General features: G+C 42.0%; 1 protein-coding gene across 1 annotated transcript in view; it reads right to left on the bottom strand.

Moving 5' to 3' along the window:
• Positions 1–16,210, bottom strand: part of SH3BP5 (SH3 domain binding protein 5) — a 109,859-nt gene that overhangs the window by 75,746 nt on the left and 17,903 nt on the right. The window contains exon 2 of the mRNA XM_077269010.1: positions 3,836–3,898. Coding sequence (XP_077125125.1) covers positions 3,836–3,898 — 63 coding nt within the window. The remainder of the gene's footprint in view (positions 1–3,835; positions 3,899–16,210) is intronic.

Here is a 16,210-nt window from a genome sequence, read left to right as displayed (position 1 = left end):
ATGCAATAACGAGTGATCAAAAGATCTCATCTGCGCCAAAATGGTGTCATTAAAAACGTCAGCTCGCCGCACAAAACAAATAAGCGCCTACCCAGACCCTGAAAAATGGAGACGCTACGGGTCTCGGAAAATGACACAATTTTTTTTATTATTTAAAAAATATATTTTTTTTTTTTCTGTTTTTCATTACTTAAAGGGACACTGTCACCTGAATTTGGAGGGAACAATCTTTAGCCATAGGGGCGGGGTTTTCGGGTGTTTGATTCACCCTTTCCTTACCCGCTGGCTGCATGCTGGCTGCAATATGGGATTGAAGTTCATTCTCTGTCCTCCATAGTACACGCCTGCACAAGGCAAGATTGCCTTGTGCAGGCATGTACTACGGAGGACAGAGAATGAACTTCAATCCCATGTTGCAGCCAGCGGGTAAGGAAAGGGTGAATCAAACACCTGAAAACCCCGCCCCTATGGCTAAAGATTGTTCCCTCCAAATTCAGGTGACAGTGTCCCTTTAAATAAAAAAGAACCTAGACATATTTGGTGTCTATTAACTCGTAATGACATGGAGAAGCATAATGGCAGGTCAGTTTTAGCATTTGGTGAACATAGTTAAAAAAAAAAAAAAAAACAACAAGCCCTCACATGGCCATATTGACGGAAAAAAAAAAATTATGGTTCTGGGAAGCAAAACAAACAAAAACAAAAATGGGCTACGGTGTGAAGGTGTTAAAGTTCCTTTTACTGCTTTGGCTGTGATTTATTTTAATGTATTGTAGGGACTTGAAAGACAGTGAGGACTCTTGACGTGGGTTGCAATTAATTTTTTGTATTTTGGCCAAAATATGAACCAATGCTTCCTAATATTAATTATATATACCGTATATACTCGAGTTTAAGCTGAGATTTTCAGCCCCTTTTTTTAGGCTGAAAGTGCCCTTCTCAGCTTATACTTGAGTCATTGTCCCAGGGGGTCGGCGGGGGAGGGGGAGCGGCAGGTGTCACATCATACTCACCCCTTCCTGATGCGGTCTCTGCACGTCCCTGCTTCTCAGATGGTCTCTGGCGCCGGCAGCTCTTTCTCTGTTCAGCGGTCAAGTGGTACCGCTCATTAAAGTAATGAATATGTACGCGACTCGACTCCCATAGGCGTGGTGCGCATATTCATTACTTTAATGAGCGGTACCATGTGACCACTGAACACTGGAACAAGCTGCCAGCGCGCACTGAAAGAAGCAGGGACATACAGAGACCGCATCAGGAGGGGGCGAGTATGATGGGGAGGGTGAGCCATGCGATATTCACCTGTTCTACCACTGGGCTCTGTCTTCCGCGTCCTCTGGCTGTGACGTTCAGGTCAGAGGGCGCAATGACGTGTTTAGTGCGTGCCCTATGCCTGAACAGTCACTGCAGAGAGCTGGAAGACACAGCGGCGCGTGGCGGTGAAACGGGAGAGAGGTGAATATTGCAAGTGCTGGAGCCTGAGCCAGCAGCGACACTGGCACCTGGCCCCCATAGCGCGCCGATGTCCCCGCCTGCTCAAGACACCGGCACTCAGCGATGAGAGACGAGTATGTCATTTATTTATTTTAAATCGCAGCAGCATATCAGCATATTATTCTATGGAGCATCTTATGAGGCCATTATTAACCTTTGTGCAGCATTATATGGGGTATATTTTGTATGGATCATCTTATGGGGCTCCTGATTCAATATGGATATTCAAAAACATTTAACCTACTGATGTCTCAATTAATTTTACTTTTATTGGCATCTATTTTTATTTTTCACATTTACCGGTAGCTGCTGCATTTCCCACTCTAGGCTTATACTTGAGTCAATAAGTTTTCCCAGTGTTTTGAGGCAAAATTAGGGTTCTCGGCTTATACTTGGGTCTGCTTATACTCAAGTATATACTGTATATATTTTTTGCACATTTTATCTTTACAGGGTGTGGCGAGGTCTATCAACGGTGACCTTGTAAATTAGGGGCTTGTACCTCTGATGTACTGGTAGAGTGCCAGGAAGCCTGCCTAATCGAATTGTAGGTGCGTTTAATAGGCGGTTAGCTGGGCACTGTGCTATACCTGTGTGTGACTTAGACATATTGCAAGCTTCATCTATGTGCAACTCTAATATCAGGCAATCACCCCCTCCATGGATTGGTAGGCTGAGAGTGTTTGTTTCATCAGTACTTTGCACCGGTGTTATCTTTTTTAGTTTGGGGGTCAGCTACATCCTGTTTGCGCTTTTCCTTTATGACCTTGGCTGGTAAATACCATTGCCTTTTTGCTATGTTTATAGAGGGGGGGCCGCCTTATATCAGAAACCACACAAAAAATGGACTTGATCATTCCTTAAAATTACCCTTTGCTGATGGGACAATTGTTGTTCTTGCCCTCTTGTTTTTCCAGCACTGGGTTTGGTTTTTGTAACGTTCATTGTTAGGTAAAATGACCTGATTACAGATTCCCCGGTCAGTCCAGTTGCACTAAATACAAATTTATATTTGCTTACATATTTTGCTGCATTTAAAAAAAAAAATCAGAACTTTGTAGAAACTCTTTGGTTTGTGTCACCATTTTCTGAGACCCATCACTTTTTTTTTTTTTACGGTGTAGGACGGCTTCATTGATGCTGTAAGAGGCCTTGTTTTTTTTAAGTGGTACCATTTTAGGGTACATACAGCTTTTCATTCTATTTTTTGGGCTGCAAGGTGACCCCCACTTACCTAATTGGTCAATTTTGAAAGATCAGACTTTTTCAGGCCTAACTATGCCAAAATGCTTATTTTATTATTATTTTGGATCATGAAAAAAGGGGCGATTTAACTTTTGGGGCTTCTATTTATTTTATTAACTTTAACTATTCCTTTATTTTTTTCCACCAGGGGGAGTACTAAAGAGTACCAAGATGACAGGGACACAGCATTCAGAAGGCCCCCAGCTGTCATAGTAAACTATCAATGCCATGCGACAGCCAAACGGGGTAGGGGGGAGTTTGGACAATAGCAAAGAAAACATATCCCAGCCAAGATCAAACCACGTAACTGCCACTGTCAGGGGCTCTCCATGGCATCTAGAGGTTTAAGCTCCAGCAGCAGAATATGTGATCACAGTACAACTGCACAAAGTGTTGAACTAGAAAAAAAAAAAGTATTCACATTCATAGATTGCAAACACAAGTAGAGATCTTAAAAATAATGATTGTCAATGAGCAGCATGGAAGACATTATACAGCGGTACTGAGCACTGTAGCATATTTGGTCACCTCTAATTACAAGTAGAGATGAGTGATTATGTTCAGAAATGATCGTCAAACATAAACAGCACAAATATGGCACATTCGGATTCGGCAGCCATTTTACCGAACAAGTTCGCTCATCTCTATTTATGACCCATACGGGGAAAATTGACCTCCTGTTTCTACATAAAGCTTAGAAGGATTCATCCAGTCAGTTTTTAATCACGTGATATCATAGACCTAATGGAAGGGAGAAGAATTAGCTGGTAGAAAGGACTAATGAGCAATTGTAATTACACAGTGCTGTGTAATAAGATGATTGCAATATATTAAGAGGATACAGATTATGATGGGAGTGCTTCTTTTAGCATTTCCTAAAAAGTAAAATATTACGTAACAATGGAAATAAGGCTGACTCCTACACCACAGTACAGGAAATACCAAACTAAAAAGAACATTGTTGAGGGTCAATAAGATTGTGATGGATTTCCTCTGTTCTCGCTTTATTTCAACCAGCTGTAAAACAGATACTTTTGATGGTACCGGATATGGATATCTTTGCAGACACTATCACAAGGAATAAGTCTTGGCATACCTCAAGTTCAATTTCCCTTCGGTTGATGTCATCAGTTGACTGATTGAGTTTCTCTAATTCTCCCTGGGTAGAATATAAAACAAAATAAAAAAAACACAAACATTTAATTAACTGAAAAAAGAACACGAACTAAAACCAGTTTAGTTTTTAATAGATATTAGGCCATTTTACAGTCGAAAAAGAAAGATTGAAATTTGTTCTCGTCTGCAAGAAACAGAATGGACAAACGTTTTAGTAAATGTGTAACGTGTTTGGGGTAAACCTGGTATATTACCAGACTTCTTGCATTGCATTACTGTGATTTCTCTATAGATTTCCTCATTCCTATCATTTAAATTGTAAGCATGTTACGGTATGTATGCTCATATTTATTTTAAATGTATTTATTTATTTTTTTAACTTGTAACTTCTGAAGTGCAATCTTGCGATAAATGTAGGAGTCGTTTCAAGGCCAATAACGGATCTGCCAGTATAAGAGCACATATCAGGAGATCAGGACAAGTTTGTTACATCAAACATATGTGCTCATTCTGCTCCAAACAAATTGTTGTTTGCGAACATTAGTAATAACTCTAATTACTGGATATTTTGTGACTTGTATCCTGTATATTCAACCAGTTTTCCCTTTTGTAGGCTCTACCTCTAATTTTCCTTTTTCCCTGAGCTAGTTGGTGGAGACTAGCTCCTATGATATTTCTGATACAAAGCACCAAGAGACACGAGGGGGGTTACACCGATTAGCAGGACTTCCGTACACACAAGACCTAGTCCTGCAGTGATAATCTCCTCCTAAGAGAACATTGATTGTATTGAAACACAGCCTAGTAGGTGGTTGCCTTGCCCTACATTACGCTGCTCTCAGATTAAATATCGACAAAATTCCCTTCAACGGTACGTGCACACGATCAGGAATTGTTGCAATTTTGACGCTGCGGCCAGATCTTACAGCACAGTGGATGGGATTTCTATACTTGCACTATACGTGCAAGTGTTTGCAGGTGATCTGCAGGAGCACAAACATGCAGCACGTCTTTCAGGACCACTGCATGTCAATTTCCACTATAGCATGTATTGAAATGTAACTTTCCGTAAAGTCTTCTAATAGCTAAATAAAAAAACTAATAACATAAGAAAGAAAAGAAAGTTACAATCCCTTTAAAATTCCAACATTTTCCAGGCATTTCCTAAAAACTGAGTTTAAAGTGCTGTGAAAGGTCCTGGAATGTTAACTAGACACAGACATTGTGGATCCGATTACAGAAATCTCTGACTATGTCCCAGGGCGGCCTTTGCTGCCATAATATTCAATCCTAAAACAATCCAAGATGGTTATCCTGTACAAGACCCTTCCTGGATGCAGGGCTATGATTGTGGATAGAAAGGTCTTAAATTGTCCAACATGTTGAGAGTTACAGTTTCTTAAGAGCTAGAAAGCGGGATCAGAAATATAGGAATGGTCTTGGCCATAAAATACTATTGCCATAAAACAATGTAATAGGTACGAGTTAAAACCTCTGCTCCAACTTACGGCAGGAACGTCCCTGTGGAACTGACTGCACAAGGCTCATTTAAATGCATGGTTGGAATGCTGAACTTTTCAACCTGAGCTACACATTACAGGCACTGAGCGCAGGGTTAATAAAAGTTTCATGTGTTTGCAAGAAATTATCCACTTTATACTGATCTAATGAAAGGGAGACGACCTGGGTGTAATGGGAGAGCTTTTTCATGAATACGTTATATATCATATTTTTAGTTGGTTCAAAATAAAAATCTGGTAAAAACAATTCTTCTTCCCCAGTCTATCACACCAGGATCTAAGGCTAGGTTCACATTGCGTTAGGGCAATCCGTTAAGCGCATAGCGCTAGCGGACTGCGCTAACGCAATGTTTCTCTAGGGTCCGCGTTCGGCGTCCCTGCTAGCGCAGATCCCCGATCTGCGCTAGCGAGGAACGGACCTCGGGCGCACCTCGGACGCTGCAAGCAGCGTCCGAGGTCCGTCACAAAAGAACGGCACATCGCTAGCGCGTGCCGAAAATGGCATGCGCTACAGGGAAAAAAATCACATTGCGGTCAATGGGTGCGCTAACGGACCCGTTGCACGGCGTTAATTGCGACATTTTCGCCGTGCAACGCAGTCCGTTAGCGTTAACCCATTAACGCAATGTGAACCTAGCCTAAGGGAAAAGGTTTCTCCTTGTAGAGAGTGACAAGCCAGGTCTGGCAAGCCAGTATGAGAAGGTAAATATGCAAATTGTCTCTTCAGAGAGGAAGAGGACTGGAACTCTATAGCACCACACATTGGAAGTAGAGATCCTACAAGTCAATATCGACCCTTTAACAAGCCTTGCAATATGACACAATAACAGCCAAATCAGAATCCCAATTAGCAGACAGTGTTTCGGGGTATTGCCCCTCGTCAGTGCAAAGTATGAGATCTGATTTGGCCAAGTGCAAGGCTAAGACTGGAATCGTACTATAAGAGGTAACGTTTCTCCAATTTGCAGATTTCCATTACACCTAAATGCTTGTTTCCCCTCATGGTAACACAAGCCCCACAAATTATCCCCAATAAAAAGAAAAACACTTGACAACCAAGTTCTTTTGGAATAAAATGGCAGTGGTGTTTATTTTGAGTTACATATAAAATCAATTTTCATCCAACATAAAAGAATAAAACCATTAAAATTTATAAACTGATTTAAAAATCATACCACACAACCAAATCCACCCGAAAATAACGGGCGATTTTCCATACGCCAAGCCTTAACAAGGCGAGGCCCCCCCAAAACGCCAAAGCCATAATAATGGCCTGGAGATCAAAATTTAGGATATCCAGGCCAACATCGGAAAGGTGAACTAAATCACTCCTATACATGCCCGCGATAACGTCTTCCAAGTCCGAGTGCCTGAAAGAAAAACCCTCAATTAAAAGCATACATTTTTCCATGTTCCTGTTAACCCTTTTACGAATGTTCTCCAAGAATAACATACTATTACTGAACCATAAGAGCCTCGGTACAATTTCAGAAAACACAAAAATTATATTGAAAAAACTCTGATTTCAAAATAGAAATGTCCCTCCTCATTAAAGCTAACAAACTGAGGGTGCTGATTTTACCCAAATAGTTTCCTCCTAAATGCAGAATCACTAGGTCCGGGTTAGGCCATATTTGAGACAATTTACGCATGTCATCAATTAAATTCTTCCACCGCATTCCGCGCCTACTATACCAAAATATTTGAAGAAAATTAGTGTTAAAAGAAAGATTTTCTGTAAAAGATCTCACAAACGCCCTTTTTTCAGCCCAAAATATATAAGAGAGTCCGATGATCCAAACCGATAACATACCTATAAAATGAACAATATGTTAAGAGTCATATAAATCAGGCCGAATGTACAAATTAAATCTGTTTGAATCCCATCGACCGATCCTTTTAATATTACTTTCCTGAAAGCCCAACATAGAGGCCTCAGTTGCAGCTCCAATTCGGAAAGAATGTGATGATATTTTAAGATCACATAAATTCAGTTCCTTTAGGGATTTTTTAAGCATGGAATTAAATTGAAAAACTGTCACCGGATCCCCGTTCATATGCATAAAAAATGGACCATCGAATTTTGGTCTTACTGAAAACCATCTTTTTGTATTGGCGACTGGACAAATAATATTGTCGGAGATGGAATTCAAACGCAAAGAAGAGCATCTACCTAACTGGTCTGTTTTTGATTTCCTAACAACATGACATGAGAATCGGAAAGCTTCACATCCTCCAAAAACAAACCAGAAGGTACAGACTTCTTCTGAGAAACTAATTCACCAACTCGTAAAGCTGCGAAAAAAGCTAATGAAAAAGCTGTAGAAAAAAGGCAAGCTTCAAATTCATTAACACATACAGAGGAAAGTGAAGAACAAAGATCTTTAAGCAAGTGGAACGATGTAGGGCGACGGTTGTCAGGCTTAAAATGAGCCCTTTTAAAGCCCTTTAAAAATTGTTTAACATGAAAGAGATCTGACATTGGCTTCTTACCTAAGAATTTGAGAAAAAATGAAATTCCTGAAACATTTTTAGATAAAGCTGAGTGAGATAAAGCTCTTAATACTACATGCTCCAAAAAAACTTAACGCTATCTCAACATTGCAATCCGTATGCGGATAATTTTTAAGCAAACAGAAATGAACCCACATATTCCATGCGACCGAATAGTCGGCCCATGTTCTATCGGCCAAAGACTTAGTAATGAAATGTGGAATTAATCCCGAACCACATTCCAAATCCATTGTGGGCAAAATACTCTTTTCCTGTCTGGGTCTGGAAACACCTTCGGGAACAGAAAAGGCTGGCAGTGACAAACAAATTCAGCATTATTATTGCTCACTCTAGGAGAGAAAGAAGCTTTTACCCAAATGTTAAACTCCAAACACAGAAAAATCATATGCCTAATAATCTGAGAAGCCCATTTGTTTTTTGATGATAAAGTATTCAATGCAAAAACCACTCCTTGATTATTAGAACAAAACAGTATTCGTTTGTTCTGAAGAGAGGAACCCCAAAGCTGTAAACACATTAATATAGAAAATAAATCCAATACGGTCTGATTTTCTATGACTTTATCCTGAATCCATGAAGATGGCCAAACCTCAGTAACCCAATGGGAAGCAAATGATAATCCAAGGCCTATATGTTTGTCAGCAAAATAAAACAGGGATAAATCATCCGCAGACACAAATGAGGTTTGCCACACTGATTTCCCATTAAAACGCGACAAAAAACTTAATCAAATTTTTAAATCGTGTTTCAACACCTTACCTAGCCTTATGTGAGAATTAAGGGTGGAATGACCAGCTGTAGCTTCATACAATCGTCTGGAAAAAACCCTGCCTATGGGAATAATTCTCAAAGCGAAATTTAAAAGGCCTAACAAAGATTGCAACTCCCTCAAAGTGACTATATCAAGACTTAAACAACTTGTAATAGATGCCCGTAACTTAGAGAGTTTCTCAAGGGAGAGAGAAAAAGTCATGCTTTCAGAATTGATTAAAATGCCCAAAAATTCAAGAGAAGTACAAGGGGGTAATGTTTTTTCCTTAGCAATAGGGATACCGAAATGATTGCAGACTTCTAAAAATCTGTCCAATAATGAATGACAAATTTCCGAGTCTTTAGGGCCAATAAACAAAAAATCGTCTAAGTAGTGCAACATACCGCCACCCCCAAAATCAACTTCAACTACCCATTGCAAAAAAGTGGAAAAAGTTTCAAAGTAAAAACAAGAAAGTGAAAAACCCATAGGGAGACATCAAAAAAAGAATTTATCATTAAAAGAAAAACCAAGAGAACTAAAACCATTGGGGTTAACCGGTAAGAGCCTAAATGCCGACTTTATGTCAGATTTAGCCATAAGGGCATTGCAACCAAATTTTTGTAATAAATCTAATGCCACGTCAAATGAAGTATATTGAACAGAACACATCACACTATCAACTTCATCATTCTAAGAAGAACCTTTAGGTTAAGACAAATGATGGATGAGCCTATAAGCCCCACGCTCTTTCTTAGGCACTAAAGGGGAGATCCTAAAACCCTCAGAGGGGAATCAAAAGGACCTGCTACCCTACCTGCATCTAACGCTTTTTCAATTTTTTCTGCCACAATTAGTGGAAACTCTAATGCCGATGGCAAATTACCTACTAACCTACAACCAGTACCTGTAAAAGGGGGGACATAAAAACCGTTAAGAAAACCGTTATAAAGAAGCGAACTACTCTCCAGGTCTGGATAGATTTCTAGCCACGGGGCCATTCTTTCCAGAATCACTGGAGTCAATGCCTTTTGAAAAATGCTCCCTGTTACCTCCCTGTTGGGTATTCTGCATCTGTTTTTTGAAACATTTAGACATTGAGTGAACACCCCCGCAAAAGGAGCATTCGTGGCGAAAACGACAATTATGAGCCCATTTGCAGCTCGACTCGTTAAACGCAAAACAAACTACTTTTTTTTAACAGGGGTGTTGGAACTCTGTCTAAATGATGGGAACTTCTGAGGTAACATGAGATTTAACCACAAACCAACATCCTTAGTACCCTATGCTAAATTAGGGTACATGCATAACTTTTGTCTAAAAGCTTCGTCATATAGCAACCAGGCCATACCACCGAAATTACAGTAAGCGTCAAGAATGGAGTCTAAATGTTGAAAAAGACCAGAGCAAAGGTTGGGATATTTCTCGCCTAGCACAGCAGAATATATAGAGAAAGCTTGAATCCAATAATTAAAAGATTTAACAGGACTATTTCTCTTTTTATCATCTGTCTCATCTTTCCTTTCATATCTATTCTGCTGTTCTCTGCCAGAAGGTAATAGGGAGAATAGATAAATAAAAACTCTGTTCCAACTCTGTTCCTTTACGCTTTACGCTTAAGTGGAAACCTAGAGAAGATACCTCACAGGTGAGAGACTCCTTCAAAAGAGCTTCTGGCAGACCAGGTTTTAAAACAACACCGGAGTTGCCAGAATTAGTATCATTGAAAGAGGATCTGGGCACTGCAGGAAAAACACTCTTCTAAAGCTTCCTTTACTAAATCTTTTACATTAAAAGAAGGGACAGACAGGGGTACATTTAATATCTCACCCCTTTGTTGATGCCTCCCATCGTGGTCGCCTGGAATGCCAGCACTCAAGCCTAACATAGCAGGCGAATGCGGCCGATGAGAGAGCTGTGCTTCTTCGCGTCTGGATGGAGATTGTGTACTGCTCCAGGATCTGGCAGCAGCAGCTGGGATTTCGGAGACGGTTTTCTCGTTGCGATGTGGATCTGCAGCCGCCCATGATCCCTGGGCCGCTGCAGCGCTTTTAAGACTGCAGCGGCTAGATGTCCCGTCGTCGCTTCTCCTGTGGACCGGAACTCCTGCTGCTTCCTCTGGTGGTGATGCGCCTGACCAGTCGGCGCATTCTGATGACGCCGGCAGAGAGAGCAGCTGACCGCGATGAAGATCTCGCGGAGGGCTCCGAGACTTCCGCCGTGACGCTTTCCGCCTTCTGCCGCGCACGTCCTGTGCGCACTCAGGAACCCTAGAAAATGGCGGCGCCGGCGAAAAAGCGATCTTCGCCCTCTTGCTTTTCTTAGAGCTCTGGCTTGACCTCGCCGGGACCGGAGACTTCTGAATCTGTTGAGGAGAAGGCGGCGGTCGTGGTGCAGGAGTAGCCATATCCTCATGCTCAGAGGTAGGTTCAATAGCCGGTTTTATAGCTAGGCATCTCCGCAACCATTCCACGCCGCCTTCTTACTCCGCCCTCAGGATCAGCTGTTGAAGGAGTGGTTCCATCAGCTGTCTTCAATCTTCATCAGATGACTGATGACAAACCGTCCGAACAGCTGATTTTTTATGGAAAATTCTTCCTGCACTTTTCCACGGCAACCAATCAGATTAAAGATAAAGTGCGGGAAACAAAGCAGCTTAAACCAGAAAGAACCTGCTCGTGCGTTAGCACAGCTTACCATAAATAATTAACCCTTCAAACCTTAACCTTTGATGAATAAATACCGCACTCAAAATATCACCTCAGAGAAAAAGGAGAGAAAAGGGGGGAGGGGGGGCTGTGTTATAATGCGACCCCCTTTGTACTCAAAGGGAGGGCGACCATTCTTGCTGCTATGACCATAGAAAACTTTATGCATACTTGTAAATGCACACCAACTCTAATATTTACTGGATGAGCTAAAGGGGTTTTCAGTAGAACATTTGTAGAGAAAAGAAAAAAAGAAAAGTTACCTAAAAACCCACCAATTTATTTTATTCTTTAAATCAGTGCTGGCCGAAAGGTAGCAAAAAAAAAAAAAAAAGATGGGGGAGAGCTCCAGGTCAGAATCACTGAAGCATGACTGGGGGATACAACTAAGTAACAAGTAAGGAACTATTAAATAGAGTTGTGATATGTGGGCACTGTCATTGTCATAATGTTCCTGCGGAATGTACCTTGCCGTGACAGAGCAGCAGAAGACATGTCCTGGGGTCTACCGTATTTGCCAAATCTTCTTACATGTTGCTAGAACATGAGAGCAATGGTGTTTGTTATGGCCTGTCAGGCAATCTGTGCATGAAATATGACTGTGCGTGTGATGAATATGTAAGCTACACTTGGGGGGGGATCCTTAAATTTAAGCAAAAGCTCGATTTTCATCTGTTGCACTGAGCATCACAAGAAGGCTTATACTGCACTTATTGCTTTGTTATCCTCATCTATTATGGGTGATAACATGGCACGAGTGTCAGCAAGCAGATCTACTTTAGAATCAAAATTCAAGAGATTGTCCACTACTTTAGAATAGGTCATCAATGTGTACCGTAATTGGTCGGGGGTCAGACAGCCTGCACCCCCGCCGATCAGCTGTTCTCAGTGCCACCGTAAGGCTCAAATGCTCAATTGTGGAGCTGCTCCATCTTCTGATTGTGGCTGCCGCAGGGTACTACACATGCCCCTAGTCTCTCTATAGTCTCTAAATGGGGCCACTAATATTATGGATTTAATTAAACATCTAATATTAAAATATTTATGTAATGACTTGACATCTAGCAAACTCACTAGTTCTTACATACGATAAACACTTCAAAGCCGTTTCCAAGATCGTCAATCACAATTTACTTATCTTGAGAGATGATGAAATAATGGATTCAATATTAGAATGGTGTCCTGCAAAAGCACCCACTTTAGGCCAAGTTCACAGTAGGCATTTTTGCAGCCTTTTTTAATGCAAATTTTCATCTGCGTTTTACAATACCAGCAAAGTCTGGTACAATACGCACCAAAAAACAAAAAGTACTGTATCAGGTGTTGCTGCTTTTTTGTGCCAAAACAGATTCCATATAATAAGACTTATATTTTCAACACTAAACTTTATCCGCATACACAAGAGACAAATCTAGCATGCCAAAACTGCAAAAGAAAAAAAACCATAAATATATTCCCCCCTCCCCTTTCATTTTTTCACTAAAACTATTTGGAGAAAAAAAAAAAAAAAACTTTACAGAATGCGCACACAATATATTTTTCAGGTGGCCAAAAATGTTTGGCTTTCAGTCTTTAACGTGGAACACGAAGCTTTTTTCTTCTGCTTTTGTAAGCCTGAAGTGTCTATTTAACAATTTTTGGTGGGTTCATGAGCCCTTTTTTGAAGCTTTTGACCACTGGTATTTTTCTGAGCATTTTCCCCAGTGTTTTTTTGGGGCTCTTTTGCAATGGTGCTTTTCAGACTTTTTTCAATTTCATTCATTTTTTTTTTTTTTCAAGCAATAATGCACACAAAAATATGGCATACGCGTTACACTCTCCAAGAGAACACTAGAGGTGGAACTGCAGAGGATCGTGATAGGCAAGTATGAAATAAAAAAATAAAAAAAGTTAATTAAATGGGTTGGGGGTGCAAGTGATAATGAATTGAGGGTGTGGGACAAGGGGTAGTGAATGATATACTGAGACAGGGGAGCACAAATAATGATGAATTGGGGGTGGGGGACAGCAAATGATGAGTTGAGTGTTGAAGTGAGAGAGGACATTACCATGAATTGGGGTGGAGGGGGACAAGTAAATATAATCAATCGGGGGAAGGAGGTACAGAGTGGGGGAGTTAAGAATGCAGCAGTGTGATGGAAATGAATTGGGGGAAGTGTACCAATTCTAATTAATTTATTGGGTGGGGAAAAGTGGCTATTTATAGTTGATGAGGGCAGAGTGGTGGATTACAATTTATATTTGGAATGGTGGGGTGCATAACTAGTGATGAACGTGTATACTCGTTGCTCAGGTTTTCCCCGAGCACGCTCGGGTGGTGTCCGAGTATTTGTTAGTGCTCGGAGATTTAGTTTTCCTCGCTGCAGCTGCATGATTTACGGCTGCTAGCCAGGCTGAATACATGTGAGGAATGCCTGTTTGTTAGGGAATTCCCACATGTATTCAGGATGTCCTGCAGGCGGAAATCATTCAGCTGAGGCGATGAAAACTAAATCTCCAAGCACTAACAAATACTCAGATCACCCGAGCAACAATGCTATTCGCTCATCACTAATAATAACCAATTATATATTAATGGTACACATCTGTATTCAGTATTGGATATTTTAAAAAATGTTTATTAGGTTAGAGTGAAGTAGGGCCCAGCCAAAAGAGTCTACCTTGTCATGGTGGCGGCTTAAAAAAAAAATCTTTTGGCCAACACAAAAGCTGCTGGCTATGTATGTGATATAGTGTTCAATGGGAACTGTAAGGCTGCGTGTCCACGTTCAGGATGGCCGGCGGTATCGCCGGAGCGGCAAAGCCGCTCTGTGCTAAGCCCCGCCCCCTTCTGGGACGCGATGATGCCAGATGTGTTAACTGTACACATCCGGGATCATCGCCCCCCTCCCATAGCGCCCTGTGTTATGCCTTGCGGGGACGCTGCGTCCCCGCAAGGTGTACGGACATGCTGCGATCTGAAAAGACGCGCAGCATGTCCGGAGTCGCAGGCCCGCCGCGTACGGGTTTCCAAGCATAGTGGACACGGGATTTCAAAAAATCTCCTCCACTATGCTGGAACATCTGGACGCTGCGTGTTTGACGCTGCAGCTCTGCGCAGCGTCAAACAAGCAGCGTTTACTGACCGTGGACACACACCCTTAATGTGTGATTGGTGAGGACGTGGTGCAGATGTGGATGTTTTCCAGAGCGGGCGGTGGGACTGTGAAAGGTTCGAGGGGTGGAGGCAGATCTGTGGTGGAGCCCAGGCAGAGGCTCATGGGGGCCCAAAAATGTTGCCAGTATGTGGCCCTGAAATTCGTTATGGCAGCCCTGCACATACCCTAATAATTTACTAGTAAACCGAAGTTTCAGAAATTTTTTTCTTTCATGTTAATATGCTCTTGTTGCTCTAAGAAAAGAGGAAATGAATTAGCTGGTGAGGGATTACAATAAATATCCCACACATTTGCTTATTTAGCACTGAGGAAATTGAAGATTTCCTCTGTGAAAAAACTGTACGGTCGTCCTGCCTAAATATCCTTTATATCCTCTTCACAAATGTTTCAGTGAGTATTAGGCCGGCGTCACACTAGAAAGTTTTACAGATGTATGAGAGGCGCAAAAACTATGCATTGCACACGGACCAATGATTCTCTGTGGGGCAGCTCCTATCTGCCGTATATTTCTCAGCCGTATTTTACGGGCTGAGAAAATCGCAGCATGCTGCAATTGTCAGCGTATTGCGCAAAAAATCCGCCAATGAAAGTCTATGGGTGCGAGAAAAATACGGACTACGCACGGACCAGTGTGACTTGCGAGAAATACGCACCGGTGTTCTAGAGAAAAGCCGTCAATTCAGTGCGGTGTACAGTAAAATCACTGACAGGATAGAATAGAATCTACTATATAATTGTCTAAGGGTCACTTCCGTCTTTCTGTCTGTCCTTCTGTCTGTCTGTCACAGATATTCATTGGTCACGGCCTCTGTCTGTCATGGAATCCAAGTCGCTGATTGGTCTCGCCAGCTGCCTGTCATGGCTGCCGCGACCAATCAGCGACGGCCACAGTCTGATTAGTCCCTCCCTGCTCCCTGCCCGTCAGTGCCCGGCGCCCGCTCTTTACTCCCCGCAGTCAGTGCCAGCTCCATATTCCCCTCGTCACCGCTCACACAGGGTTAATGCCAGCGGTAACGGACCGCGTTACTGCCGCTATTAACCCTGTGTGACCAAGTTTTTACTATTGATGCAGCCTATGCAGCATCAACAGTAAAAAGATCTAATGTTAAAAATAATAAAAAAAATTTAAAAAACATTATATACTCACCTTCCGCCGCCTTTCCCACTCCACGCAACGCTCCAGTGACCGCTCCATGCAAGCGGCAGGTTGCGGTGCCAAAGATGGTATGCGAGAAGGACCTGCCATGACGTCACGGTCATGTGACCGCGACGTCATCACGGTCATGTGACCGCGACGTCATCACAGGTCCTGCGCTCATACCAACCCTGGGACCGGAAGCTGCCGCGTGCACCGCACACAGGGCCAGGACTTCAACGGGCCTTCGGAAGGTGAGTATAAGTTTATTTTTTATTTTAAGTCTGTATACTACATGGCTCTGTGCTGTATACTCCGTCGCTGTGCAATACACTACGTACGTGGCTGGGCAATACACTACATACGTGACTGGGCAATACACTACATACGTGACTGGGCAATACACTACATACGTGACTGGGCAATACACTACATACGTGACTGGGCAATACACTACATACGTGACTGGGCAATACACTACATACGTGACTGGGCAATACACTACATACGTGACTGGGCAATACACTACATACGTGACTGGGCAATACACTACATACGTGACTGGGCAA

This window comes from Ranitomeya variabilis, chromosome 6, assembly GCF_051348905.1.
Source record: "Ranitomeya variabilis isolate aRanVar5 chromosome 6, aRanVar5.hap1, whole genome shotgun sequence".
Taxonomy (NCBI): Eukaryota; Metazoa; Chordata; class Amphibia; order Anura; family Dendrobatidae; genus Ranitomeya; species Ranitomeya variabilis.
The sequence above is the reverse complement of the archived record's forward strand: the minus strand, read 5'-3'. Positions and strand labels throughout refer to the sequence as shown.